Source organism: Cervus canadensis, chromosome 21 (genome assembly GCF_019320065.1).
Source record: "Cervus canadensis isolate Bull #8, Minnesota chromosome 21, ASM1932006v1, whole genome shotgun sequence".
In the NCBI taxonomy this organism is placed as follows: Eukaryota; Metazoa; Chordata; class Mammalia; order Artiodactyla; family Cervidae; genus Cervus; species Cervus canadensis.
The window spans coordinates 53,614,518-53,642,260 of NC_057406.1; the positions used below are offsets into that span (position 1 = coordinate 53,614,518).

General features: G+C 44.1%; 1 protein-coding gene across 2 annotated transcripts in view; it reads left to right on the forward strand.

Annotated features, from left to right (window-relative positions):
- Window positions 1–27,743, forward strand: part of RFX4 (regulatory factor X4) — a 173,806-nt gene that overhangs the window by 67,282 nt on the left and 78,781 nt on the right. For both annotated transcript variants that reach the window (XM_043441490.1, XM_043441491.1), the window contains exon 4: window positions 2,063–2,186. In XM_043441490.1, coding sequence (XP_043297425.1) covers window positions 2,063–2,186 — 124 coding nt within the window. The remainder of the gene's footprint in view (window positions 1–2,062; window positions 2,187–27,743) is intronic.

Genomic DNA, 27,743 nt, shown 5'->3' on the forward strand with positions numbered 1-27,743 from the left:
TATGGCAATAAGCAAAGAGGAACTAAATAGCCTCTTGATGAAAGTGAAAGAGGAGAGTGAAAAAGCTGGCTAAAAATTCAACATTCAAAAGACAAAGATCATGGCATCTGGTCCCATCACTTCATGGCAAATAGATAGGAAACAATGGAAACAGTGAGAGACGTTATTTTCTTGGGCTCCAAAATCACTGCAGATGGTGACTGCAGCCATGAAATTAAAAGACGCTTGCTCCTTGGAAGAAAAGTTATGACCAACCCAGACAGCATATTAAAATCAGAGACATTATTTTGCCAACAAAGGTGCATATAGTCAAAGCTATGGTTTTTCCAGTAGTCATATATGGATGTAAGAGTTGGAGCATAAAGAAAGCTGAGTGCTGAAGAATTGATGCTCTTGAGCTGTGGTATTGGAGAAGACTCTTGAGAGTCCCTTGTACTCCTCCCTTGGAGGAGATCCAACCAGTTCATCTTAAAGGAAATCAGTCCTGAATATTCATTGGAAGGACTGAAGCTCCAACACTGTGGCCACCTGATGTGAAGAACTGACTCACTGGAAAAGACCCTGATGCTGGGCAAGATTGAAGGCAGGAGGAGAAGGGGATGAGATGGTTGGATGGCATCACCGACTCAATGGACATGAGTTTGAGCAAGGTCCAGGAATTGGTGATGGGCAGGGAAGCCTGGCATCCTGCAGTCCATGGGGTCGCAGAGTAGAACATGATTTAGGCCTGAAATGAACTGAGCTGATTCTCCTCCAAACTCCCCTCCCATCCAGGCTGCCACATAACATTGAGTAAAGTTTCCTGTGCTACATAGTAGGTCCTTGTTTGTCCATTTTAAATATAGCAGTGTGTACATGTCCATCCCCGACTCCCTAACTATTCCTATCCCTCATCCTTCCTGCTGGCAACCATAAACTTGTTCTCAAAGTCTTCACAGCCTGTTTAATTTTTTGCTTGTTGGTCTTGACATTCACAGTGAACACCAATGTGCTCTTGTCTTCTGTTTTCTTCATGGTTGACTTAGTGAGGGGGAACTTGATGATTGGATGTCTATGTTTTGGTATTTGGGTTAAAGAGAAAAAAAAACCTGTCTAGTTTACTCTTATGTCCCCAGTATCTAGCACAAATTCTGGACATGTGAGTGTTCAAAAATGTTTTATGGAGAGGGAGAGTGGATGATAATGAAATCCAACACCTACTAAGTGCTCACCACATGCCAAGCCCCATGCTGGTTTTTGTCACACATTACATCTGATCAACAATCAGAGGTAACAGTCTGGCAGTTACAGTTGATACCTCCAGAAAGCAGCTGAGGGCTGAGGTGAAATAACTTGCCCAAGGTCACCAAGCCAGCAAGTGCCAAAGCCGGAATTTGAACCCAGGTGGAAATTCCCTGGGCTTCCTTGGTGGCTCAGACAGTAAAGAATCTGCCCAGAGAGTGGTACCCTGAACCCCTAACCTATAGTCATTAAGAAGGTGATGGCTATGGAATCATATGATATAACCTCAGTGCAGCAGGGAAGGTGAACCTAAAGGAAACAAGCAGTTTAGCCACCTGCCGTGGTCATAAAACCTCCCTCAGTGAGCAGGTCAGAGCCTCTCGAGCTTCCCAGCCTGTCGCGGGGTGTTTGTTTTCCCTGGCTGTCTCACTCTGCTGCTCTCATTAGCCAAGAAGCTCCAAGATTTTGACACCTATTAGAGACGGCTACCCAGTGGGTAGCTTGGGTAAAGGGCGGGGGACACCTGCAAGATTCTGGATCATTGCTTGGAGTTGGGGGGAACCTGATTCACCCAGAATGCAGTCAGGCCAGTGACCCCGCAGAGGAAAGGGATTAGGAGTTTGTGTTGGAAAAGTGACCTGAGGTAGTACCCAAAGTGGCCAGGAGTCTGATCCTGCCAACTCCATGCCCGACCTTAGGCAGGTGGCTTTGTCTTCCTGAGTCTCAGTGTTTCCATCTGTAGTAGAAGGGTTATTTCTCAGGCCTGCCCAGCTCTGAAGAAAGACTGGAAAGAACAGGTCCTTCTTGCTTGGGTTCTCTCATCAAGCTTTTATTTCCCCAGGCTGGAGGAGAACTACGAGATTGCAGAAGGAGTGTGCATCCCCCGCAGCGCCCTCTACATGCATTACCTGGATTTCTGTGAGAAGAATGATACCCAGCCTGTTAATGCTGCCAGCTTTGGGAAGGTGAGTCCAACCTCACCCACTTTATTCCTTTTCTCCCCCTTCTCAGTAACAGATACGTAGTTCTTAACCATGTTTTAAATAATTCAATTTTTTTTAGGTTACCAAAGTAAATACTTTGGTTACTTTGACATTAAAATGTCAAACAATTGTTAACAAAGTAGTACCAAACCAAATGCCAAAGCAGAGTAATACCAAAGATTAAAATTTTCAAACAATTCAGACATGTTGTAAAATAAAAGTGAATGTCTACCTTGAGTTTCCTCAGTACTTAATTTGCAAACAGTAACTTCTTTTCTCTGAGAGGTAGTTCTTGAACTGGAAAGTATGTCACGTGGATGTCAGTGGGACAGGCTTGGGTTAGCAACTCGAGAGACTTGGAGAAACTGTGAAGGGGCCTTGCATCATCAGCGTGGAAGTCTGGGAGTCCTCAGCTGGAGGTAGTACGATTTATACCATCACTGCAGCCCTGACTGTTCTCTATCCACTTATGATGAAAATACATTCCACACGTTTTCTGTAGTTATCTCTACAGAAAATCATTACCACTGAACGTTCATATTCAGCAGGCCAAGGCAGGCAGCTGGAACTTTCTTTAAGATTCACTTCATTGTACAGCAGAAACTAACACAACACTAAAAAACAATTGTAAAAAAAAAAAAAAAATTGTATTCCAATGGGAAAAAGAAGACTCATCGTGTTTATCTGATAGATTAAAACCTAGGTATTTTACATCCTGAAAGCACTCAATTTGAGTCAATACATCTAAACTCTTTCTCCTTTTATTAGCTTCTTTTTTACTATGTATAATTTTCTGCATCTGCCAACAAAAAACAGGCAGTCTTGTCCTGCACCATTATTCCTTACCAGTGTTCTGAGTGTGAGTGTAGTGGACTGAAACAAGAAGATGTTTAAGTTTCAGAAATTTCCTTTTCAGATCCCCAACAGATATATCATGAGCAAGAGAAAAAAAACCAAAAACAGAGCAATGTTAGGCCTGAAGCTACCACCCCGGAGAGTCTGAAACCAAGTGCCTGAGAACTGGCTTCACTCAAAAAATGTGAAGATGCTCAGTGGTGATTTAGGGAGGGAAAAATGTTTGTGTGATGGATTAATGCTGGTTCTCCAAAGTGAAAAGAACTTTTTTTTTTTTTTAAAAGTCAGTGAAAAAACAACTTTTGCCCATTCATTTATTCATTGGGCAGTATTGACTGAGACACGCTGTGTGGCAAGCATTATGGCAGGCAGTGGACTTAAAGGGAACCTGATCTGGGTCCCCCTGTGGAGAGGTTCCCAGTCCAAGGAGGGAGACTGTGAGCCCTTGGCAGTGGGAGAAGGAAGAATCCAGACGGAGAGCATTCCTGTTCTGTGGTCCTGCAACATTCTCTCGGATTCACATGTGCCCTGGCAGAGACTGCGATGGGGAGTCCAGATAAAGCCTCTCAGATAGGAAGACAGGTTGGATGAACCAAACAACCAAGAATCCCAGCTCTCCTGGACTTATCACATAACCTTTCTGAGCCTCAGTCCTGTCAGCTCTGAAATGGGAATTAACCCCTGAATTCTTCCCAGGGATATTGCAAGATACACAGGAGAGAATGGCGGTGGCTGATATAACCTACTGTGGTCTCAGTCATCTGGTTGCTCAGATATTTAGTAACACCTACCATGTGCATTACAACTGTCGTTCTTATGAATTCTCCATGAGATACTTGTGGACAGATACAAGCAGCCACTGGTTAGCTTAGGTTCTGAAACAAAAACAAACCAAAAAAATTCACCATTTCTAGAAACTCCAATTTCCCTGTATAAGGACCTTCTATCCCTTTTTCTCTCAAATACTTTTGTAACTCTGTTGTCAGCTCAGGGTCTCCTTGACCTTGTGATCTAGGTAAAATCGATTTATCTCTGACCTCTTCCTTCTAGCACCTCCTAGACCACCTCCACCTAGCATTCCAAGTCTTAAATCTGCCCCCAGGATTTCAACAAGTTCTAGGGTGTTTGCATCCTTCAGTTCAGTTTAGTTCAGTCACTCAGTTATGTCTGACTCTTCGCGACCCCATGGACCCCAGCATGCCAGGCCTCCCTGTCCATCACTAACTCCCGGAGTTTACACAAACTCACCTCCATTCAGTCAGTAATGCCATCCAACCATCTCATCCTCTGTTGTCCCCTTCTCCTCGTGCCTTCAGTTTCTCCCAGCAGCAGGGTCTTTTCAAATGAGTCAGTTCTTCCCATCAGGTAGTCAAAGTATTGGAGTTTCAGCTTCAGCATCAGTCCTTCCAATGAATATTCAGGACTGATTTCCTTTAGGATGGAATGGTTGGATCTCCTTGCAGTCCAAGGGACTCTCAAGAGTCTTCTCCAACACCACAGTTCAAAAGCATCAATTCTTTGTCACTCAGCTTTCTTTATAGTCCAGCTCTCTCATCCATACATGACCACTGGAAAAACCATAACTTTGGCTATACGTACCTTTGAGGGCAAAGTAATGTCTCTGCTTTTTAATCTGCTCTCTAGGTTGGTCATAACTTCCTTCCAAGGAAGGAAGTTTTTAATTTTAATTTTAAACTTTTAATTTTAATTTTAAACTTTTAATTTCATTGCTGCAATCACCATCTGCAGTGATTTTGGAGTCCCAAAAAATAAAGTCAGCCACTGTTTCCACTGTTTCCCCATCTATTTGCCATGAAGTGATGGGACCAGATGCCATGATCTTAGTTTTCTGAATGTTGAGCTTTAAGCCAACTTTTTCACTCTCTTCTTTCACTTTCATTTAGAGGTCCTTTAGTTCTTCATTTCTGCCATAAGAGTTGTGTCATCTGCTTGTCTGAGGTTATTGATATTTCTCCTGGAAATCTTGATTCCAGCTTGTGCTTCTTCCAGCCTAGCATTTCTCATGATGTACTCTGCATGTAAGTTAAATAAGCAGGGTGACAATATACAGCCTTAACGTACTCCTTTTCCTATTTGGAACCAGTCTGTTGTTCCATGGCCAGTTCTAACTGTTGCTTCCTGACCTGCATACAGGTTTCTCAAGAGGCAGGTCAGGTGGTCTGGTATTCCCATCTCTTGAAGAACTTTCCACAGTTTATTGTGATCCACACAGTCAAAGGCTTTGGCATAGTCAATAAAGCAGAAGTAGATGTTTTTCTGGAACTCTATTGCTCTTTCTATGATCCATTGGATGTTAGCAACTTGATCGCTGGTTCCTCTGCCTTTTCTAAAACCAGCTTGAACATCTGGAAGTTCACAGTTCACGTATTGCAGAAGCCTGGCTTGGAGAAGTTTGAGCATTACTTTACTAGCGTGTGAGATGAGTGCAGTCGTGCGGTAGTTTGAGCATTCTTTAGGGTCACCTTGACTTGGGACTCCTCCCTCTATATATACCACCTCTCTCTACACCTGTGCTCTTCAGTACAGTAGCCACTGGCCACATAGAGTTGTTTATCTTAAAATTAAAATTCAGTTCCTCAGACACACAGTAGTCACATGTAACTGGAGGCTACCATATTGGACAGTGCCAATAGAACATTCCCATCTGCACAGCAAGTTCTGTTGGACAGCCCTATTCTGTACCATCATGAGCTAGGGATGGCACTCAGGGTCTTCTTTGCTTTGCACAAAGCAGTCCACAGAAAGCATCTGTGATCCTAACAGACTGAAGTTTGCAGTGGTGGTTTACACCCCAAACATTGTCCCATGGAACAGATGTCCCCATCTCAGAATGCTCCCTGCTCCTCCTTCTGCCAGTTCCCCAAAGCTGATCCCAGCCCTCTCTGCTGCTGCATCCTTCCTCCTAGGACTCCTCCTTCTGTTCCCTTCACTCTCTCCTTCTTTCTTGGGATGACCTCCACCAAATTTCCTTTGCTCTCCAATCCTTAGTTCCTGCTGACATCTATACCCACAGGTCTCATTTATTCCAAATGTCTTTTCAAAGTATTTTTCCAGTAGTGAGTTTCCTCTCTAAGAATTATGGTGCCAGCTGCTTTCAGAATAGTCATTTTAAAAAGCATCCAAATGCCATCTTCTCTTCAGTCCCAAAGCAGGGAAATACTCTAATAGAATTAAAAGCATAAGTGAAAAACTCTCTCTACAGCTGCCTTGCCATCGATTTCAAGTGCAGTGGGAAGGAGGGCTGTCCTTCCAGCCACAGAGAAGAAGGTGCCTGCTGAGGGTTTTTGCATTAAGTTTCTTGAATTGAAATCCCAGACACATTTGCCCTTCCTGAAGGCTCCGAGCAAGCTGCAGCTGCCATCTCCTAGAGAGAAAGGGACTAGTTGTTCTGAAAATCCTTGGAGGGGAATCGTGGACAGTCTTCCTTTGAGCAGTTCTGTCCGAATGTATGATTCATCTCTGAACTTTTAGCTCAGAACAAGCAAAATTCACTATTTCGGCTTAGGTTGTTTTTTTTTTTTTTTTAAATTTTTTTTCAGCTTAGGTTTTAGAGAAAAATTAAACTGGTGGTCATCTTCCCATCTGATTTGTAAGTGAGCTGAAATGAAACAGGCATTGGTAGTGAAGCTCTCCCAAAGTCATCTGGCTGAGATCCTGTTCTTGATAAAGTGGACGGCAGCAATTGCTCTGCTGCAAGTGAGATCTGAAATCGAAATTCTCTCTCCAACACTGTGGCCAAGCTCCAAAAGCACTGACTTCCAGTAATGTTGTATTGACTTTGGGTCCCAGAACTAATTTAGGAATTGCAGAGAATGCTTAGGCTGCTAGCTGAACTGGTCTTGTGCTTGCTTTTGCTGTTAACTAGGGTCATGAAAGGTCACCCAACTTGGAGACACTTAACTTTTCTGAGCTCCTGTTTCCTTACCTTTCCTTGGAAGCATCCCTCACCAAAATACTGTGTGGATAAAATGAGGCTGTCCTATGAGAACACTTTTTAAAACTTAAATTCTCTACCAAGGGGAAGACATCACTATCTAGAATTGGCTCCACTCTACTCTGTCTCCTCTGTTTTATTGTGCTCTATTTTTGACTTGTCACTGTCTGAACTATTTTATATATGTATGATGTTACTAGTATATATAGCTATCTATACTGTACTATAGTTATCTATGTATAGTTATCTATACTGTATTATACTGTGTGTACACTCAGCCATGCACATCTCCTTGTGACTCCATGGACTGTAGCCCACCAGGTTCCTCTGACCATGGAATTCTCTAGGCAGGAATATTGGAGCTGAGTGCCGTTTCCTACTCCATGGGATCTTCACGACCCAGGGATCAAACCCACATCTCTTGCATTTCCTGAATTGGCAGGCAGATTCTTTATCAGTAGTGCCACCTCTATTGGATACAATATATATATTGTATACAATATATAATTACATAGAGCTAATGTATATGTATATATCTATCTATATATAAGTTGCTTGTGTTTTGTCTGTCTCTTTCTTTAGAATGGAAGCTCCATGAGGACTTTTTTGTTCGCCATGCATGCCTAACCTCCTAGAATAGTGCCTGGCACATAGTAGGTCTTCAGATATTTGAAGACTGAATGATTTATATTATTGCTATTCACCAAGAACACTCTGAATCATTTGACATATGGGAGTTTGTTTAACCCATATGGTCACCATATGAAATTGGCATTGTACCTACTTTCCATTAGCCCACTTGCCAAGTAAGGATAAACTCGTTGAGGTACCAGTGGAAACCGGTCGTATTTTCACTGACTTTGAAGAGTTGCCTTCAGAGTTCTCTGTCCATCTTTCCTATTCTGCCCTCTGACAATCTCGCAGGGAAATCCTGCATCCGACCATGGCATCAGGCCATGATAAGCCATCATATCAGTCCTGGATGGATTATTAAAACTCATTCTCAGCTATGAAAAAGCCTGTGTATGTGTGCTAAGTCGCTTCAGTTTTGTCTGACTCTTGGCGACCCTATGGACAGTAGCCTCCAGGCTCCTCTGTCCATGGGATTCTCCAGGCAAGAATACTGGAGTGGGTTGCAGTGCCCTCCTCCAGGGGATCTTCCCAACCCAGGGATCGAACCCAAGTCTCTTCTCCTGCATTGGTAGGTGGGTTCTTTACCATTAGCGCCCACCTGGGTTCTCTCCAATTTAAAACTTCCATCTGACTTCCATGGAAGTAAGAGTCTCCCCCTCTCTATGCCTCAGAGTTTGCTCTGTGCAAGGGGAGGGGGAGTTTTTTTCTTTCCTATTCTGACTCCTCCAGGGTTGGAGGAGGCGTCAGTGGGGCAGGGTGGCTAGAGGAAAGCAGCGGGAGTCACTTCACCCAGTCAGTGCTCTCCTAAGGCTCCTCCCAGCTACCAGGGTGCTCTGCTTGGATCGCCATCCATGTGCTGTGGGCAGGCGTCCGGCAGTGTGTTTGCGGGCACCTCCTGTGGGTCCCCCTCCACTGGCTGCAGGGCAGTGCTCTCCAGCTGCCCTCCACTGCCCATCACTCCCGCTCCTCCCCTAAGGACTGACCCTGTGGCTCTGGCCTCGTGCTGGAGGGTTTTGCGCACCTCGTGTTGCACTCTTATTCTCAGAGACACCCGGATGAGTTCCCACAAGTGTAATGAGTGTAGAACAGGCCAAACGTGCAAACAGAAAATGGCTTTGCTTTGCTTCTCATCAGTGTTCTAGTCAAACTGCCTTCCTGGACCCCTGATGGTTTTGTGGCAGGTTGAATAGCTTTTTGGTTATCGACTGAGAAAACAAGCCTCTTTTCAATAATGTAGATGCTCTTGTAGACACGAAAGTCCAGTCCCGTGCTCCAGTTAAAACTGCAGTCTCTCGTTTACTTCAGGACTCCTTCCCCCCACCCCACCCCATGAGTGGCCAGTTGATGGGGGCTGGAAACCTGAAGTGGGGGCAGGGAGGGGAATGGTCTGACCTTCTGCTCGTCCCTGACCTTTCCTTCCTGCTGCCGGTGCCTCCAGGCTTGCCAGGGTGAGAAAAAACACTTCCCAAGGGATAGCCCTAATGCTCCAGCAGAGGCAGGGAAATAAATATTGAGAGAACAGAACTGTCAATTGAAACAAACGCAAGGTAATAGGGCTCAGAATTGGCCTATACCTGACATCATACTCAGTCAAATTACCCAATCTTATTAAAGACAATTCTTTTTAACAGATATTAGAAGTATCTGGCTGGGGGTATGTTATTCGGGGAGCCGTGTCTGACTCTTTGCAATCATGTCCGACTGTAGCCCGCCAGGCTCTTCTGTCCAAATAGAATTCTCCAGGCAAGAATACTGGAGTGAGTTGTCATTCTCTTCTCCAGGGGATCTTCCCAACCCAGGGATCAAACCTGGGTCTCCTGCATAGCAGGCAGATTCATTATCACTGAGCCACCAGGGAAGCCCTAGAAGTGTCTAGCAATGTATAATTATAAATACAGCATTCATGGATGTTTAATGAAATTAATAAAATAACAAACAGTTACATCAGTTCAGTTCAGTCACTCATTCGTGTCTGACTCTTTGTGACCCCATGGACTGCAGCATGCCAGACTTCCCTGTCCATCACCAACTCCCGGAGTTTACTCAGACTCAATTCCATCGAGTCAGTAATCCCATCCAACCATCTCATCCTCTGTTGTCCCCTTCTCCTCCCTCCTTCAATCTTTCCCAGCATCAGGGTCTTTTCAAATGAGTCAGTTCTTCCCATCAGGTGGTCAAAGTATTGGAGTTTCAGCTTCAGCATCAGTCCTTCCAATGAATATTCAGGACTGATTTCCTTTAGGATGGACTGGATGGATCTCCTTGCAGTCCAAGGGACTCTCAAGAATCTTCTCCAACACCACAGTTCAAAAGCATCAATTCTTTGGCACTCAACCTTCTTTATAGTCCAGCTCTCTCATCCATACACAACTACTGGAAAAACCATAGCTTTGACTATATGGACCTTTGTGGGCAAAGAAATGTCTCTGCTCTTTAATGTGCTATCTAGGTTGGTCATAACTTTTCTTCCAAGGAGCAAGTGTCTTTTAGTTGCATGGGTGCATCAGTGATTTTGGAGCGCCCCCCCCAAATAAAGTCAGTCACTGTTTCCCCATCTATTTCCCATGAAGTGATGGGACCAGATGCCATGATCTTAGTTTTCTGAATGTTGAGTTTTAAGCCAAATTTTTCACTCTCCTCTTTCACTTTCATCAAGATGCTCTTTAGTTCTTCTTCACTTTCTGCCATAAGGGTAGTATCATCTGCATATCTGAGGTTATTGATATTTCTCCCAGCAATCCTGATTCCAGCTTGTGCTTCTTCCAGCCCAGCATTTCTCATGATGTACTCTGCATATAAGTTAAATAAACAGGGTGAAATTATGCAGCCTTGATGTACTCCTTTCCTGATTGGGAAACAGTCTGTTGTTCTATGTTAGTTCTAACTGTTGCTTCTTGACCTGCATACAGATTTCTCAGGAGGCAGCTCAGGTGGTCTGGTATTCCTATCTCTTGAAGAATTTTCCACAGTTTATTGTGATCCACACAGTCAAAGGCTTTGGCATAGTCAATAAAACAGAAGTAGATGTTTTACTGGAACTCTCTTGCTTTTTCTATGATCCAACGGATGTTGCCAATTTGATCTCTGGTTCCTCTGCCTTTTCTAAATCTAGCTTGAACATCTGGAAGTTCAGAGTTCACATACTGTTGAAGCCTGGCTTGGAGAATTTTGAGCATTACTTTACTAGTGTGTGAGATGAGTGCAATTGTGTGGTAGTTTGAACATTCTTTGGGATTGGAATGAAAACTGACCTTTTCCAGTCCTGTGGCCACTGCTGAGTTTTCCAAATTTGCTGGCATATTGAGTGTAGCACGTTTTAACAGCATCATCTTTTAGGATTTGAAATAGCTCAACTGGAATTGCATCACCTTCACTAGTTTTATTCGTAGTGATGCTTTCTAAGGCCCACTTGACTTCACATTCCAGGATGTCTGGCTCCAGATGAGTGATCACACCATCGTGATTATCTGGGTCGTGAAGATCTTTTTTGTACAGTTCTTCTGAGTATTCTTGCCACCTCTTCTTAATATCTTCTGCTTCTGTTAGGTCCATACCATTTCTGTCCTTTATTGAGCCCATCTTTACATGAAATGTTCCGTTGGTATCTCTAATTTTCTTGAAGAGATCGCTAGTCTTTCCCATTCTATTGTTTTCCTGTATTTCTTTGCATTGATCACTGAGGAAGGCTTTCTTATCTCTTTGCCATTTTTTGGAAATCTGCATTCAAATGGGTATATATTTCCTTTTCTCCTTTGCCTTTTGCGTCTCTTCTTTTCATAGCTGTTTGTAAGGCCTCCTCAGACAACCATTTTGCCTTTTTGCAATTTTTTTTTCTTGGGGGTGGTCTTGATCTCTGCCTCCTGTACAATGTCCCGAACCTCCATTCATAGTTCTTCAGGCATTCTGTCTATCAGATCTAATCCCTTAAATCTATTTGTCACTTCTACTGTATAGTCTTAAGGGATTTGACTTAGGTCATACCTGAATGGTTTAGTGGCTTTCCCTACTCTCTTCAATTTAAGTCTGAATTAGGAAATAAGGAGGTCATGATCTGAGCCACAGTCAGCTCCCAGTCTTGTTTTTGCTGATTGTATAGAGCTTCTCCATCTTTGGCTTCAAGGAATATAATCAATCTGATTTCAGTGTTGACCATCTGGTGATGTCCATGTGTAGAGTCTTCTCTTGTGTTGTTGGAGGAGGGTGTTTGCTATGACCAGTGCGTCCTCTGGCTTCCATAAACCTCTTATCCTTCTTCATTGGAGAGCAGACAGACTGAAAACCACAATCACGGAAAACTAACCAATCTGATCACATGGCAGCCTTGTCTAACTCAATGAAACTGTGAGCCATGCCGTGTAGGGCCACCCAAGACAGATGGGTCATGGTGGAGAGTTCTGACAAAATGTGGCCCACTGGAGAAGGGAATGGCAAACCACTTCAGTATTCTTGCCTTGAGAACCCCATGAACAGTATGAAAAGGCAAAAAGATAGGCCACTGAAAGATGAACTCCCCAGGTCGGTCAGTGCCCAATATGCTACTGGAGTTCAGTGGAGAAATAACTCCAGAAAGAATGAAGGGATGGAGCTGAAGCAAAAACCACACCAAGCTGTGGATGTGACTGGTAATAGAAGTAAAGTCTGATGCTGTAAAGAGCAATATTGCATAGGAACCTGGAATGTTAGGTCCATGAATCAAGGCAAATTGGTAGTGCAAACAGGAGATGGCATGAGTGAACATCAACATTTTAGGAATCAACGAACTAAAATGGACTGGAATGGGTGAATTTAACTCAAATGACCATTATATCTACTACTGCGGGCAAGAATCCCTTAGAAGAAATGGAGTAGCCATCATAGTCAACAAAAGAGTCCAAAATGCAGTACTTGGATGCAGTCTCAAAAATGACAGAATGGTCTCTGTTCATTTCCAAAGCAAACCATTCAATATCACAGTAATCCAAGTCTATGCCCAACCAGTAATGCTGAAGAAGCTGAAGTTGAAGGGTTGGTTCTGTGAAGACCTACAAGACCTTCTAGAACTAACACCCAAAAAAGATGTCCTTTTCATTATAGGGGGCTAGAATGCAAAAGAAGGAAGTCAAGAAATACCTGGAGTAACAGGCAAATCTGGCCTTGGAGTACAGAATGAAGCAAAGGCTCACAGAGTTTTGCCAAGAGAATGCACTGGTCATAGCAAGCACCCTCTTCCAACACTTACATAGGACCTTCTACATATCTAACCCTGTTCTAAGCACTTTACATATGTCAACTTTGTCTAATCCCTCAAACAACTCTGTGAGGTGGTAACTGTTATTTTCCCCATTTCATAGATGGGTAAACTGGGTCCCAGAGAGGTTAGGTAATTCACCCAAGGTCAAAAAGCCTGTAAGTAGATCTGTGATTCAGAATGTGAACCTGAGATGTCTGGTTCCAAAATCCATGTACTTAACCGTCTCCTTTACATAGAGCAAGTTATTTTGGGGGTTAGGGTCAGCATGTATAGAGGCAGGTTTTGCCTAAACAATTGTCCTTTAGACTTTGGTGTCATCATTAGCAGTCACCTGGACACTTCCACGCGATCAAATTTGGGAGTGAAGTCTCAGCCTCTCTGTCTCTCAGCAGTTAAGCGTGCTGGTCACTGCAGTCGAGATATTCCCCCTTCAGCTCTTCCCCTCAGGGTGTTCCAGGCACTGGAAACCCCTACCAGTATTTCCCAGCCTGCCTCCCTCTCAGCCCGTGGGCTCACCCATTTATTAGGAGTGCATTTATCTCAAGAGATGGGCAAGAGGTTGGGAGTCCTCTGGGTGTGTGCACGTGAGAAACCGCAAAACAAGGTGACAGGTGTGCCCTTGAGCTGTGAGCACCCAAGATGGGAGGGACAGGCAGAGGAGGAAACTGTCACCTCCTCAGGGGGGTGGGTGAGGGGCAGTCTGAGAACCAGGTCAGTGCGGAAGACCTCTCGGTACCCAGTAATGCCTTCTCCCCACCCACACCCTTGTGGGAAGGCGGAAGTGGGTGTTTCTGTTTCACCAGATGCTTCTTTCTCCTGCTCTTCTACTGGTCTTTTGCGTGCTAAGTCACTTCAGTTGTGTCCGACTCTTTGTGACCCTATGGACTGTAGCCTGCCAAGCTCGTCTGTCTATGGGATTCTCCAGGCAAGGATATTGGAGTGGTTTGCCATGCCCTTCTTCAGGAGATCTTCCTGACCCAGGGATCAAACCCTCATCTCTTAATGTCTACCTACCTTGGCAGGCGGGTTCTTTACCACTAGCCCCACTGGTCTTTTAGAAGTTCTGTAAACTCCACCCAGGCCACTCTGCTTTCTGAGGTGGCCCACACTCTTGTCTGCCAAATGTGTTTCTTTCTAAATAAACCCACTTCTTACCTAGCAAAGAAAAAATTCCATCCGTAAGACATCCCTGGTTGTCCAGTGGTTCAGAATCCACCTTTCAGAGCAGGGGATGTGTGTTTGATCCCCGGCCAGGGAACTAAGTACAAATGTGTAAAGATCTTTACCATATTAGCTGGAGACACTTTTCAACTAGGAATCATGATGACAGTAACACTGACTCTTCTGCCAAGCACTGGGTCAAGCCCTCTGCATGTATTACCTCATTTAATCCTCCTACAGCTCTGTGAACTAGGTGCCTTCTTTGTTCCCATTTAAAGATGAAATAGTTGCCTCTAGGGCCACTGGAGCCTTTCCTATGAGGTAAATCCTGAGTAGAAATCAGAAGGTGTATCAGTTAGGAATGGTGTTGGGTTGTGGTTAAAAGATGCCCCTCCTCATTCCCAAACAAGGACTTAAATAAATTAGCGGTTTTACTTTTCTTCTCATAGAGCAAATCCAAAAGAAGATAACCTATGCTGGTATGACAGCTCTCCAGTAGCATCAGGGAGCTACCTGGACTACCTCTCTCTCTCTGGTCTGCCATCCCTAGCAGATGGCTTCTAATTTCTAGGTCCCCTCGTGGTCCAAAGTGGCTGCCTGACAACAAAGCCTATGTTCCAGGCCACTGCTGCTACTGCAAAGTCACTTCAGTCGTGTCTGATTCTGTGCGACCCCATAGACGGCAGCCCACCAGGTTCCCCCATCCCTGGGATTCTCCAGGCAAGAACACTGGAGTGGGTTGCCATTTCCTTCTCCAATGCATGAAAGTGAAAAGTGAAAGTGAAATCACTCAGTCGTATCTGACTCTTAGCGACCCCATGGACTGCAGCCTACCAGACTCCTCTGTCCATGGGGTTTTCCAGGCAAGAGTACTGGAGTGGGGTGCCATTGCCTTCTCCAATATTCCAGGCAAGAAGTATGAAAAAAGGGTGTAGGGAGAGAAAGGTCAAAACTTCAGCCGACTCAGCTCTCTTTATGAGCTTTCCCAGAGCCCCGCCCAGTGGTTTCCCTTTTGTCTCACTGGCTGCCGTTGACAATCAGGGAGGCGGGAAAATGTAGTCCATGGTCTCCTGGAATAAAAAATTAGAGTTTGGTTAGAGAGGGAAAGGGGTAGACATTTAGCCATTTTATCCATATAAGAGCTTTTCAGAAATCCACATAGCCCTTTTCTTTTAAAAAAAAGAAAAAGAAAAAAAGAGCTGTAATTGACATTTAGCATTATATTAGTTTTAGGTGTACAACACAGTGATTTGATATACGTATATATTTCAAAGTGATTGACATAATCAATTTAGTTGACATCCACCACTACACAAAGGTACAAGTTTCTTTCTTGTGATGAGAATTTTTTAAAATTCATAGTTAGCATGAGAAATTTGCTTGTTTATTTTTGGCTGCCCTGGGTCTTCCTTGCTGCACGTGGGCTTTCTCTGGCTGTGGGGAGCGCAGGCTACTCTCTAGCTGTGGTAGGTGGGCTTCTCATGGCAGTGGCTCCTCTTCTTGCACGGGTTCTAGAGTGCAGCCTCAGTAGTCGTGGTGCACTGATTTAGTTGCTCCACGGCATGTGGGATCTCCCCAGACCAGGGATCGAACCTGTGTCCCCAGCATTGGCAGCTGCATACTTAACCACTGGACCACCAGACAAGTTCCATGAGAACTTTTAAGATCGGCTCTCCTCACAACTTTCAAACATACAGTACAGTATTTTTAACTCTAGTCAGCATGCTGTATGTGACAACCCAGAACTTATTTATCTAATAAATGGAAGCATGCACCTTTTGATCACTTTCACCCGTTTCTCCCCCATGCGTCCTTTTTTGTGTCACAACTAGGAAATGGACCCTAGAATCCCAAGAGCGGGTAGGGTGTACTCTCAAATGTGGAGCCCACGGGATCCAATGTAGGTGGCAACAGGTCACCAGCTTAGACTGTGTGTGGGTAACATGATTTATGGTCCACGGTTTGTTGAACTTATCAGGAAGAGGCTAATCCACCAATAGGCAACTGGACACCTGTGACCACAGGGCCTTTGAATACATGCAGAGGCCCTTTGGCCTCGCAAATACCCTTCTCCACTCCCCACCCACCAAGGGCTTGATGACTTCTCAAAATCCTTGATTCCTTTCATTTAAGGCCTTTCATTTGTCCTGCAACTGTGACAGAGCAGGATAATTCATTAATACTTACCAGTTACTAACACTTCAATACAAATAAGTTTAATCTATTAAAGGAACTTAAGAGATCTGTTGGTGAGACCTTCTCATCTTCCAGACCAGAACACTAAAAGTCAGAGGGATTGAGTGAGTTTCCTAAAGTCATACATGTAGCGGCAGGGCTGGATCTGAGCAGGCGGGGGGTCATCATTGGGTGTCTGCTATGGCAGCAACCCCCATTAGAGGTAGGAAGACTGGAGGAAGGAGATCTGGGGCAGCAGATGCACTTGTATGAATTGAATTTATCTATATCCTGCCTTTTCCCCGTGAGGCTTGAGGTGCTTGGAAATCTGGGCTGTGGGTAACGCTTACTTGAGTGTATGGCTCTTTTCTTCCTGCCATCCTCGTTTGAGCAATGCAAAACACAAACGAACAACAATGTTCTGGGACCTGTGCTTCTGTCAGCCACATAAATGGGGAACACAGATGAGGCTAAAGATTCCTCTCGTTCTAAGTGACTGCCCTCCTCCTTGAGTCCTCACAATCTGCCCTGACCCCAGGTCGCTCGCACACCTGTGGAGGGGCACAGAGACAGACAGCAGGACTCATGAGGAATCTTTAGGATTCTTCAGGGATGGTCTTTTTTCAACTTGCAGAGGAAAAAAATTAAGCACATGGATAGTTTCCTTCTACTTCAATTTCTTGCATATGTTTTTCTTAACCTTTAGTAGCTGCTATAGTGTGTCCATATTAGAATGTCTAATTTCACACCAGATTCCACATTTTGCTACTTCAGGAGTCTTTGCTGACATGCAGCCTGAAAGTTCAGAAATCAAGTTGTGTGGGTTTGAATCCCAGCTCCAACGTTCACCTGCTGCATGAACTCAGGAGATTTCTTGATAGCTCTGAGCCTCAGTTTCCGCCTCTGTCAAATGGGGACATGGTTCTAACACCTGAGGACTGTTGAGATAATGACTGTTAAAAGGGCTGCCTTACCACAGTGCCTGGTAAATATAAACCGTCAATGTGCTTCAGCTATAATTGTGATTTCAGTTTACCTTTGCAACATTTTATGACTTTAATACATCACGCTTTTAATATACCATCAGCAACATATCAGTGTTTCAGCCCTTCTAGATGCTCTTCCTTCTGAACAGTTTTGAGAACAATTGTTCTAAAAATTTCTTACATTGCACACATGCTACCTTCACCACCCTCACCCTCTCTTATTATCGTCTTCAGAATTATTCCATTTTTGACTTAACCTTATCTTATGTAACTCACCTCATTCTAGCTAAGTCAGTGTATGATGACTGTTTCCTTTCACACTCACACACATGACACATCATCCCATCAGCCTAAGGACAATGTTGGGCTCACATATGGATTTTTGGACTTCCTGGAATTGTTATCCACAGTACTTATCAAGGGGCAACAGATTGTTAGATTGTTACCTTTCTAGCCCTGGGAGTTTTCTTGGAATTCTTCACCAGTCTGTATGCATGATTTGAAATTCCATTTCTGTCTCATTGCTCTAGATGTTTAAGTTTCTTGTAATTTTTTGAAATTTCTTTTGTGGAGTTTCCTGTGGAACCTGCAGCAGGATAGAACCTCCCTCAACCTCCAGTGCCTGGTACCCAAATATGCTACTTCTCCCCACATTGTTAAATGCATAGAGTTATAACAGTAAAATTACTCTGGCAAACATCCATTTCAAGGTGGTAGCATTGAGGTAAAGTGTTCAGGAAAACTTATTCATACTACCAGGCTTAACTATTTTTTGTTCTCTGAAAAAGGGACAAGGTCTATTGTCAACAAAGAGAATGTATATCCCACTTTCAGATGTCAAGTTGTGACAATTAGAATCCTTTTTAACTAACTTCTTCCCCTAATCCTTTTTCTCTCTTGTTCAAAAAATTGTTGTGTGATTTATGAGAAGGCCCGAGACTTCTACAATACGTGGTTGTAAATGAACAACTTGTCATTGTACCGAATTTATAATTTCGTACTATTTGAAAAGGCCCTTTTCTTTTCCCACACCGAAATGACCTCTGAAATAAGATGGGCAGCTTTTGTTTTAAAACTGTCTCCCGCAGACTTGATTCTTTGTACACATGAATTTGCCTCCATCGGACTCTGGGGGCATCTCCACTTCATTGCACTGGGACTTCCGGATTAGCGCTTGTCGGTGGCAAATCTTTGCCTACTGAGGTGGATTGAATTTGGGGGAATAACCCAAAGCCTTTTCTCAGCGCATCCCTGATGACTCAGTTTGGAGATCAACCTGCATCGGGACCGTATGACTTGGGGTCAAAATCAAACAAGGCCTGTTTGTAGAGTAACGAGGCCAAGTGGCTTCCGTATGCGGCTCTGAAGGTGTCTCTTGAGGGGACGCTCAGAGGACACTGAGGGTCTCATGCAGTTTGTGGATGCCTTGCTGGCTCCCTTGGGTGTCAGCAAAAGTGATGAACAGAAGACACCGTGGAACTGGATCCCTGCTTCTTCTACTTGCTGGTGTCTGTGAGTCCAGGCAACCTGTATCACCATAAAGCCCCGTCTCTCATCTGTGGAATGGGAACCATCATGTTCTCCTCCAGTGTGGTTTTTAGGATTAAATTTAGTGCTGAAAGTAAAATACTTCATCTAGTGTGTGGGTGTCAGTTCCTCCTCTCACTCTTCCCTTTCCTTATCTTAAAGGAGGCCCAGGGTTCAAAGATGCCATTTTAGGAACATTTACCCCAAACTCGTTCATATCTCTTAAAAGACCACACCCACATGTCAGGAGAGGCTGTGTGCTGAGTTCCTTCTACCTAAAGCGATGTGTTGTATGGAGTGAAGAACGGCCCGTGGAGGAGATAACCCAACCAAGAAAAGTTTCCAGCAGCCCCCAGAGAGACAGCTCTCCAGAGCTTCTCCGCTTCCCACCCCCCGGCCCAGGGAGCCCCCTGCCCTGCCTGCCCAGGCTGAAAGAGTGGAGGGTGGGATTCCCGAGTAATTAAAGGGAATTTGGAAGACTGGGATGTCGCGGAATGTTAGATCAGTAGCTAGAACAGCATGTGGTGTTCTTTAGGCAGGCTTCATTGAATCCATACAAAAAAAGAAAGAGGGGCTGCCTGCCGTCTGCTCATTTATCAAACAGCGAAGCTCCACTCTCACTCTTCACAGAAGTGTTTGACTGTTTGCTGAGCCTTGCTCCAGAAATTAAAAGCTGAACAGCCTTAGCTGGGCTGAACCAACCCTGCATTTTGACACTCCAACTAAATTGTGCTGGGCTTTCAGATTCTGGGACCAGTTGATTATTTGGTGAAAGGAGAGGAGAATAATTTGTAATTTTCAGCCCATAAGAAACACTTAAAAAAAAAAAAAAAGCAAACTCCCTTCGGCACAGGTTTTTGTTGCGGCTGGAGGGAGGAGGTGCTGTCGGCAACAGCTTTCTTTGCTCAGAGTGGGAAAAGTCTTGACCTCCAGTGGGGCAGAGAGCGACGTGGTGCAGCGGGGCCTCCGCCCATCCCCCACCCCCCACTGCTAACAGACTTCCTCTCCTCTTCCTGCTTTATATTTGAAAGGACCTTTCTCTCTTTTTGGAGAAGAGGATTTGGCCATCAGATATTTTTAGAGAAAAAGCATTTTCACAAATGGAACTAAAGATGTTAACAGTGCAGATATATGGCTTTGGATACTGTTTAGTCACTGAGCCATGTGTGATTCTTTTGTGACCCCCCCCCCCCCACACACACACAGACACAGACTGTAGCCCTGCCAGGCTTCTCTGTCCATGGGATTTCCCAGGCAAGAATACTAGAGTGGGTTGTCATCCAGAGGATCTTCCCGACCCAAGGATAGAGCCTGCTTCTCCTGCATTGGCAGACGGATTCTTAACCACTGACCAAGATACCACAAAAGCCTGAAAACTGGGTTAACTGGAATCCTCTGAAGATCTATCAAAATATGGAGAGATACAGTGCTACCTCTGCCAATGAAGAGAATGTGCTAGAAAAGGGTGATGGCTTGTGGACGACATCATGAGGGAGGCAGAGATGTGTTAGCAGAGGTGACCCTCCCTGGCACCTCTTCGCCTGTCCAGCCAGTGAAATTCCACTGAGGTGGATCCTCTAGCCTTCAGGTTTCTCTTCCTCCTGGCTGACAAACCTCTAGGTCACTCTCTAACTTCTCGGACCCTGCTATAAGCCTGAAAGACAGGCCGAAGAAGTGTTATTATCCTCATATGATAGATGAAAAAACCTGGTGTTCAAATGGAAGAAAGAGACATAGGTCATTTTTTTTTTAGCTCTTCAATTTAGCACATTTTTAAAAAGTGGGATATAGCAGAAACTAACACAACATTATAAAGTAATTTTACTTGATCCAAAAAAAAAAAAAAAGTGGTAATATCCTTCAATACTTCATGGGATGGGGAGAGGAGGAAGACGAGAGATGAGCCAGAATGAAGGAAGAACTGGTGGGTTTGGACTTGTCTGGAGGCTTCACTGAGAAGTAGTTAAGGTGAGGTGTGCCTGGCAGCAGCAGCAAAAGGAGACGGTTGCAGCAACCCAGGTGTGAGATCATGGCTGGTAAAGATGGAGATACAGGTTATGTTGACGACAGAGGGAGAGTGGAACTTGGTCCCAGACTGGAAGCAGTAGGTGCAGCAGTTTGGAGACGGAAGAGCGCTTACCTGGTCAGGGAATCAGGAAAGTTGTGATGGAGGCATACGGTGTATGTGGGGTAGTGGGTTTGAGGGCACAGTGGTGAGGAGGAAGAGACAGATGCAGGTGGAATATACCGAGGTACGGAGCCCAAAAGCTGTGAAGCAGTCAGAGAACTCAGCTTCATGCAGTAGGCTGGTCTGGATGGAGCATGGGGCTCATGACAGGTAGTTTAAAGAGAAACAATGGCAGGAAAAGGTGGTATTGCACGGGGGTTGAGCTCCTGGTGAAGGAGCCTATGGCCACAGAGAATTGTCGGAGTCCACTGAGTAGACGGGTATTGACCGGGGTTGTCCCCCGCAGGTAAATTCACTTCAGTTCACTTCAGTTGCTCAGTTGTGTCCAACTCTTTGTGACCCCATGAACTGTAGCATGCCAGGCTTCCCTGTCCACCACCAATTCCTGGAGCTTGCTCAAACTTAAGTCCACTGACTCGGTGATGCCACCCAACGATCTCATCCTCTGTTATCCCCTTCTCCTCCTGCCTTCAGTCTTGCCCAGCATCCGGGTCTTTTCCAATGAGTCAGTTCTTCACATCAGGTGGCCCAAGGATTGGAGTTTCAGCTTCAGCATCACTCCTTCCAATGAATATTCAGGACTAATTTCCTTTACGGTTGAGTGGTTGGATCTCCTAGCTGTCCAAGGGACTCTCAAGAGTCTTTTCCAATACCACAGTTCAAAAGCATCAATTATTCAGCACTTAGCTTACTTTATGGTCCAACTCTCACATCCATACATGACTACTGGAAAAACCATAGCTTTGACTAGATGGACCTTTGTTGGCAAAGTAATGTCTCTGCTTTTTAATATGCTGTCTAGGTTGGTCATAGCTTTTCTTCCAAGGAGCAAGCATCTTTTAATTTCATGGCTGCAGTCACCATCTGCAGTGATTTTGGAGCCCAAGAAAATAAAGTCTCTCACTGTTTCCATTGTTTCCCCATCTACTTGCCATGAAGTAATGGAACTGGATGCTATGATCTTAGCTTTTTGAATGTTGAGTTTTCAAGCCAGCTTTTTTCACTCTCCTCTTTCACTTCCATCAAGAGGCTCTTTAGTTCTTCTTCACTTTCTGCCATAAGGGTGGTGTCATCTGCATATCTGAGGTTATTGATATTTCTCCGGGCAATCTTGATTCCAGCTTGTGCTTCATTCAGTCCAGCATTTCGTATGATGTACTCTGCATATAAGTTAAATAAACAGAGTGACAATATACAGTACTCCTGTATGTGACAATTGATGTACTCCTTTCCCAATTTGGAACCAGTCTGTTGGTCCATGTCCGGTTCTAACTGTTGCTTCTTGATCTTCACATAGATTTCTCAGGAGACAGATAAGGTGGTCTGGTATTCCCATCACTTGAGGAATTTTCCACAGTTTGCTGTGATCCACACAGTCAAAGGCTTTGGCATAGTCAATAATGCAGAAGTAGATGTTTTTCTTGAACTCTCTTGCTTTTTCTATGATCCAATGGATGTTGGCAATTTGATCTCTGGTTCCTCTGCCTTTTCTAAATCCAGCTTAAACATTTGGAAGTTCTCGGTTCATGGACTGTTGAACGCTGGCTTGGAGAATTTTGAGCATTACTTTTCTAGTGTGTGAGATGAGTACAATTGTGTTTGAACATTCTTTGGATTGCCTTTCTTTGGGATTGGAATGAAAACTGACCTTTTCCAGTCCTGGAGCCACTGCTGAGTTTCCCAAATTTGCTGGCATATTGAGTGCAGCACTTTCAGAGCATCATCTTTTAGGATTTGAAATAGCTCAGCCTGAATTCCATCATCTCCACTAGCTTTGTTCATAGTGATGCCTCCTAAGGCCCACTTGTCCACACTCCAGGTTGTCTAGCTCTAAGTGAGTGATCACACCATCCTGGTTATCTGGGCCATGAAGATCTTTTTTGTACAGTTCTTCTGTATACTCTTGCCCTCTCTTCTTAGTATCTTCTGCTTCTGTTAGGTCCATTCTGTTTCTGTCCTTTTTTGTGCCCATCTTTGCATGAAATTTTTCCCTTGGTATCTCTAATTTTCTTGAAGAGATCTCTAGTCTTTTTCCCATTCTATTGTTTTCCTCTATTTCTTTGCCTTGATCACTGAAGAAGGCTTTTGTATCTCTCCTTGCTATCCTTTGGAATTCTACATTCAGATGGGAATATCTTTCCTTTTCTCCTTTGCCTTTTGCTTCTCTTCTTTTCTCAGCTATTTATAAGGCCTTCTCAGACAACCATTTGCCTTTTTGCATTTCTTTTTCTTGGGGATGGTATTGATCACTGCCTCCTGTGCAATGTCATGAACCTCTGTCCATAGTCCAAATGCACCTGGGGACCTCTTTTATCCAAATGGAAGGACTTTTTACTTTGTTAGTATTTTCCTCAAGCAGAAAGAGTGTTTAGTCGCTGGATTTCCTCTTTACTGGCTGTGGGTAGATTCAACCCGGGAGGAGACCACAGTCTGCCTGCTGATGTCAGTCCTCTCCAAAGTTTCCCACCTTTCCCGCCTTTTAGGGGGCAGTGGTCTCAGATGCTGCTCATAGCAGAGGCCACCAGAACATTTCCAAGAGAGTCAGAGTTGGGGGGGGAACTGAAGAAAGAAACCTTCCTGGAAGTATAGATGGGAACAAGAAATCATTTCCTTCCTCCAACACACCTAGCATGAACAAACGCAGGAATATGACATAAAAGAAAGACAAGATTCTGTGAAAAGAAGGCATGCGGGACTTTGGGGCGCTTTCATTCATCCAGAGGGAACCATACTCTGTGGTAGAGAGTTGTGTCAGACTGGGTGCGTTCACATCCCAGGTCTGCACCTTGTGAGCTACGTGGCTTTGTGTGGGTTACCTAGCCTCTCCAAGCTCCAGTTTACTCATCTGTACAGAGGAAATAGCAAAGGAACCTGGCTTGTAATGATTGACTGAGATAATATGTACAGAGTGATGGGCACAGTGCCTAAGCTACGACTTGCCTGTGTGCTTAACCAACTCACTTCCGTGTCCTACTGCTTCCCAGCTTACTAGGAAAAGAGAGGCAGGGGGCATCTAAGGGTTCATGAGTAGGGTCCCAGGGGAAGTGGGGGAGGCTCAGAGAAAGAGGAACTCCTTGGGGTGAGTGGGGAAAAAGGTGAGTTTGGCATTCCAGACAGAGGAATCAGCATGTCCCTGAAGCTCAGGGAGCACATTGGGGAAGAGGCCGGATTTGAGGCTGGGAGCTGGGCTAGGGGAGGTCACGGAGGGCATCCTGGGCTAGCCTGCAGATGCTGGCATTTTCTCCAGTGTGGGTAGCGAGGAGGCGCCCACTGTTTTCTACAAGGAAATGAAGTGATCGCACTTGGCTTTTAGAAAGATGCTGCTGGTGGGGCAGCAAGCCCGGAGATGGGGCAGCAAGCCTGGAGACAGGGAAGCCAGTCAGGAAGTTGGGTCTGTGGTCCAGGTGAAAGATCACAGGAGCTGGAGCTGTAGCAGGGCCTCAAGAGAAGTGGCTGAAATCGACTGGATGTCTTGGGCAGAACCAACGGGAGAGGGGTTGTGCAGTGCTGGGGAGAGAGTGGTCTGTCCTGCTTCGCTAGGTGACTCAGCGAAGGGTGATGCTGATCTCAGTGATGGTGAAACTGTGTGTACTGTTGTTGTTTAGTCCCTAAGTGATGTCTGGCTCTTTTGCAACCCCATTGACTGTAGCCCGCCAGACTCCTCTGTCCGTGGGACTTCCCAGGTAAGAATACTGGAGTGGGTTGCCATTCCCTTCTCCAGGGGATCTTCCCGACCCAGGGATCAAACCTGCATTTCCTATATTGGCAGGTAGATTCTTTACCACTGAGCCACCAGGGAAAAGTGAAAGTGAAAGTCACTCAGTCGTGTCCGAATCTTTGCAACCCCTTGGACTGTCCGTGGAATTCTCCAGGCCAGAATACTAGAGTGGGTAGCCTTTCCCTTCTCCAGGGGATCTTCCCAAGCCAGGGATCGAACCCAGGTTTCACGCAGTGCAGGCAGATTCTTTACCAGCTGAGCTACCTGGTAAGCACGGGCTACCAGGGAAGCCACCAGTATCTGCACATATTTCAAAAGGAGTAAATAAAACCCACTGGCTCTGGAGGAAATTATAAGTTAAATTGTTTGTGAATTTACAGTTTCTTTTCCATGACTTGATAGTTCCTCAAGAACCTAATGCAAAAAATCACATACACACTGGTTATACGTTTTCTTGCCACACTAAGGCAGGACAAGAACAGGGCCTCCTGAAGGCCTGTTCTCATTTCCCTATGCCTCCAGGCATGTCTCCGGACCAGAATCTAGGGGCCAAGAGCCAGGCACTGCTGTTTGCTTGTGGACATTATGTTACACACCATTTGGATAAATATTTAAAAAGATTTCACGATTCTGCCCATTCTCTTAAATCAAGTAAGAATCAAGCCTATCAGTAAAAAAAAAAAAAAAAAAAAACCCCAAAAAACTACATATTGTCTGTAGGGAGTGATCTATTTTTTAAAAAGAAAAACAACCAGTATAACATTCTTATAGATTTTTTATGCTTCCTTCAAGAATATCTTGAACTTCCTTTTCAATTAAGAATATTTCTAGGAAGAATAATTCTTTTCTATTTCCCAAGAAGAGTTGATTTTGTACACAATGTATTATACAAAAATCTTTTATTCTCCCCACCATCCTGCTATCCTGACAAATATCCATTTTTATGTTTTCATTCCTATATTTGTACAAAAATTAACTACAACCCTAGCATAAAGTTTGATGCCTGCTGTTTCAGTTAACATTTTGTCATAAGCATTTTCTGTGTCATAGCATAGATTTTGTTACCATAATATTCTTTTGGGTGGATATGCAATCATTTATTTAGCCAGTTCCCTGTCATTGTACGTTTCCATTGTTTCCAGTTTTTCAGTCTCATTAGTAGCCCTGCACAGAGCTTTTCCTTATTTTAGCTTTTTTCCTTGAAATTAGTAGAATAAAAAGTATGAATATTTTGTGGCATTTGATATTTATTGGTAAAAATGCTTCTCAGAAGGCTTGTACTAATAACCAATGTCATCAGCAATCTATGAGCTTTTCAGTTTTACCACACCCTTGACAGGACTCGGTATCATTGTTTTCAAAATGTTTGCTAATATCAGAGCATTTTTAAACATGGCACCTTACTGTTGTGCCCATCGCATAGAAAAATTAACCAGAGTGAAAAATAAAAATAAAAACTCTCTGCTTTTCCTAAGCAACTGATATGCATTTATCTTATGGATGGTGCATTTATCTTATGGATGGGCTTCCCTGGTGGCTCAGTGGTAACGAATCCACCTACCAATGAAGGAGACCTGAGTTCGATCCCTGAGTCAGGAAGACCCCTTGAAGGAGGGCATGGCAGCCCACTCCAGTTTTCTTGCCTGGGAAATCCGATGGACAGAGGAGCCTGGCAGACTATAGTCCATGAAATAAAAAAAGAGTCAAACCTGTAGCTACTAAACAACAACATCTTGTGGATACTGGACTAACTAACTTGACTGTATCTACTTTTTTGCTTGAGTAGATAGAAAACTCAGAACCCAGATCACAGCCCACTTTTAACTAATGTGAAGAACATGTGCATCTGTCTTTATCCTCCCTACACTTTTCTCCATCTCTGCTGGCATGTCTATAGCTGCTCTGTATTGTACCCCAGGAACAGCTGCTTCGCATCTTGGCTCTGAAACCAGTCATGTGGCGAAGGTCTGGAGGGCATCCTGGGCCAGAGTTAATATAAGTGACCCAAGGGGATTAGGCCACCAAACCTTGGTGTGGTCTTAGGCTGCATGAGAAACAAAGTGTCATGGGGTCAAACCCCATGCTTAGTGCTACATTTCCTTGGGTGGCAAAAATTGAGATATAGTTGGGCAAACTCGGGGGAATGGTGAGGGAGAAAGAAGCCAGGTGTTACAGTCCTTGGGGTCACAAGGAGTCGGATTGATTTGGCGACTGAACAACAACAACAAAAATAGTTGATTTACAATACTGTGGTAGTATTAGGTGTACAGTAAAGCGATTCAGATATGTTTCTGTATATATATATAATATGTATTTTCAGATTATTCTCCATTATAGTTTATTCAGTTCATTTCAGTTCAGTACCTCAGTCGTGTCCAACTCTTTGCATCCGTTGACTGCAGCATGCCAGGCTTCCCTGTCCATCACCAACTCCTGAAGCTTACTCAAACTCATGTCCATTGAGTTGGTGAAGCCATCCAACCATCTCATCCTCTGTCATCCCCTTCTCCTCCCGCCTTCAATCTTTCCCAGAATCAGGGTCTTTTCAAATGAGTCAGTTCTTTGCATCAGGTGGTCAAAGTATTGGAGCTTCAGCATCAGTCTTTCCAATGAATATTCAGGACTGATTTCCTCTAAAACTGATTGGTTGGATCTCCTTGCAATCCAAGGGACTCTCAAGAGTCTTCTCCAATACCACACTTCTCCAACTTCTCCAACACCACATACAAATCCAACTTCTCCAACACCACAGTTCACAGTTATAGTTTATTATAAGATATTAGATAAAGTTTCTTGTGTTATACAGTAAATCCTTGCTATTTAGCTATTTTATGTATGATACTACACATCTGTTAATCCCATATTCCTAATTTATGCCTCCCCATTCCATAACCATACATTTGTTTTCAATCTTAGTTTCTGTAATGTAAATAAGTTCATTTGTACTGTTTTTAGATTCCACTTATAGGTAATATCATGATATTGTATAATATTTGTCTTTGATTCACTTCATTTAGTACAATAATCTCTAAGTCCATCCATGTTGTTGCACATGGCAGTATTTAATTCTTTTTTTATAACTGAGTAATATTCCATTGTATATACACTATA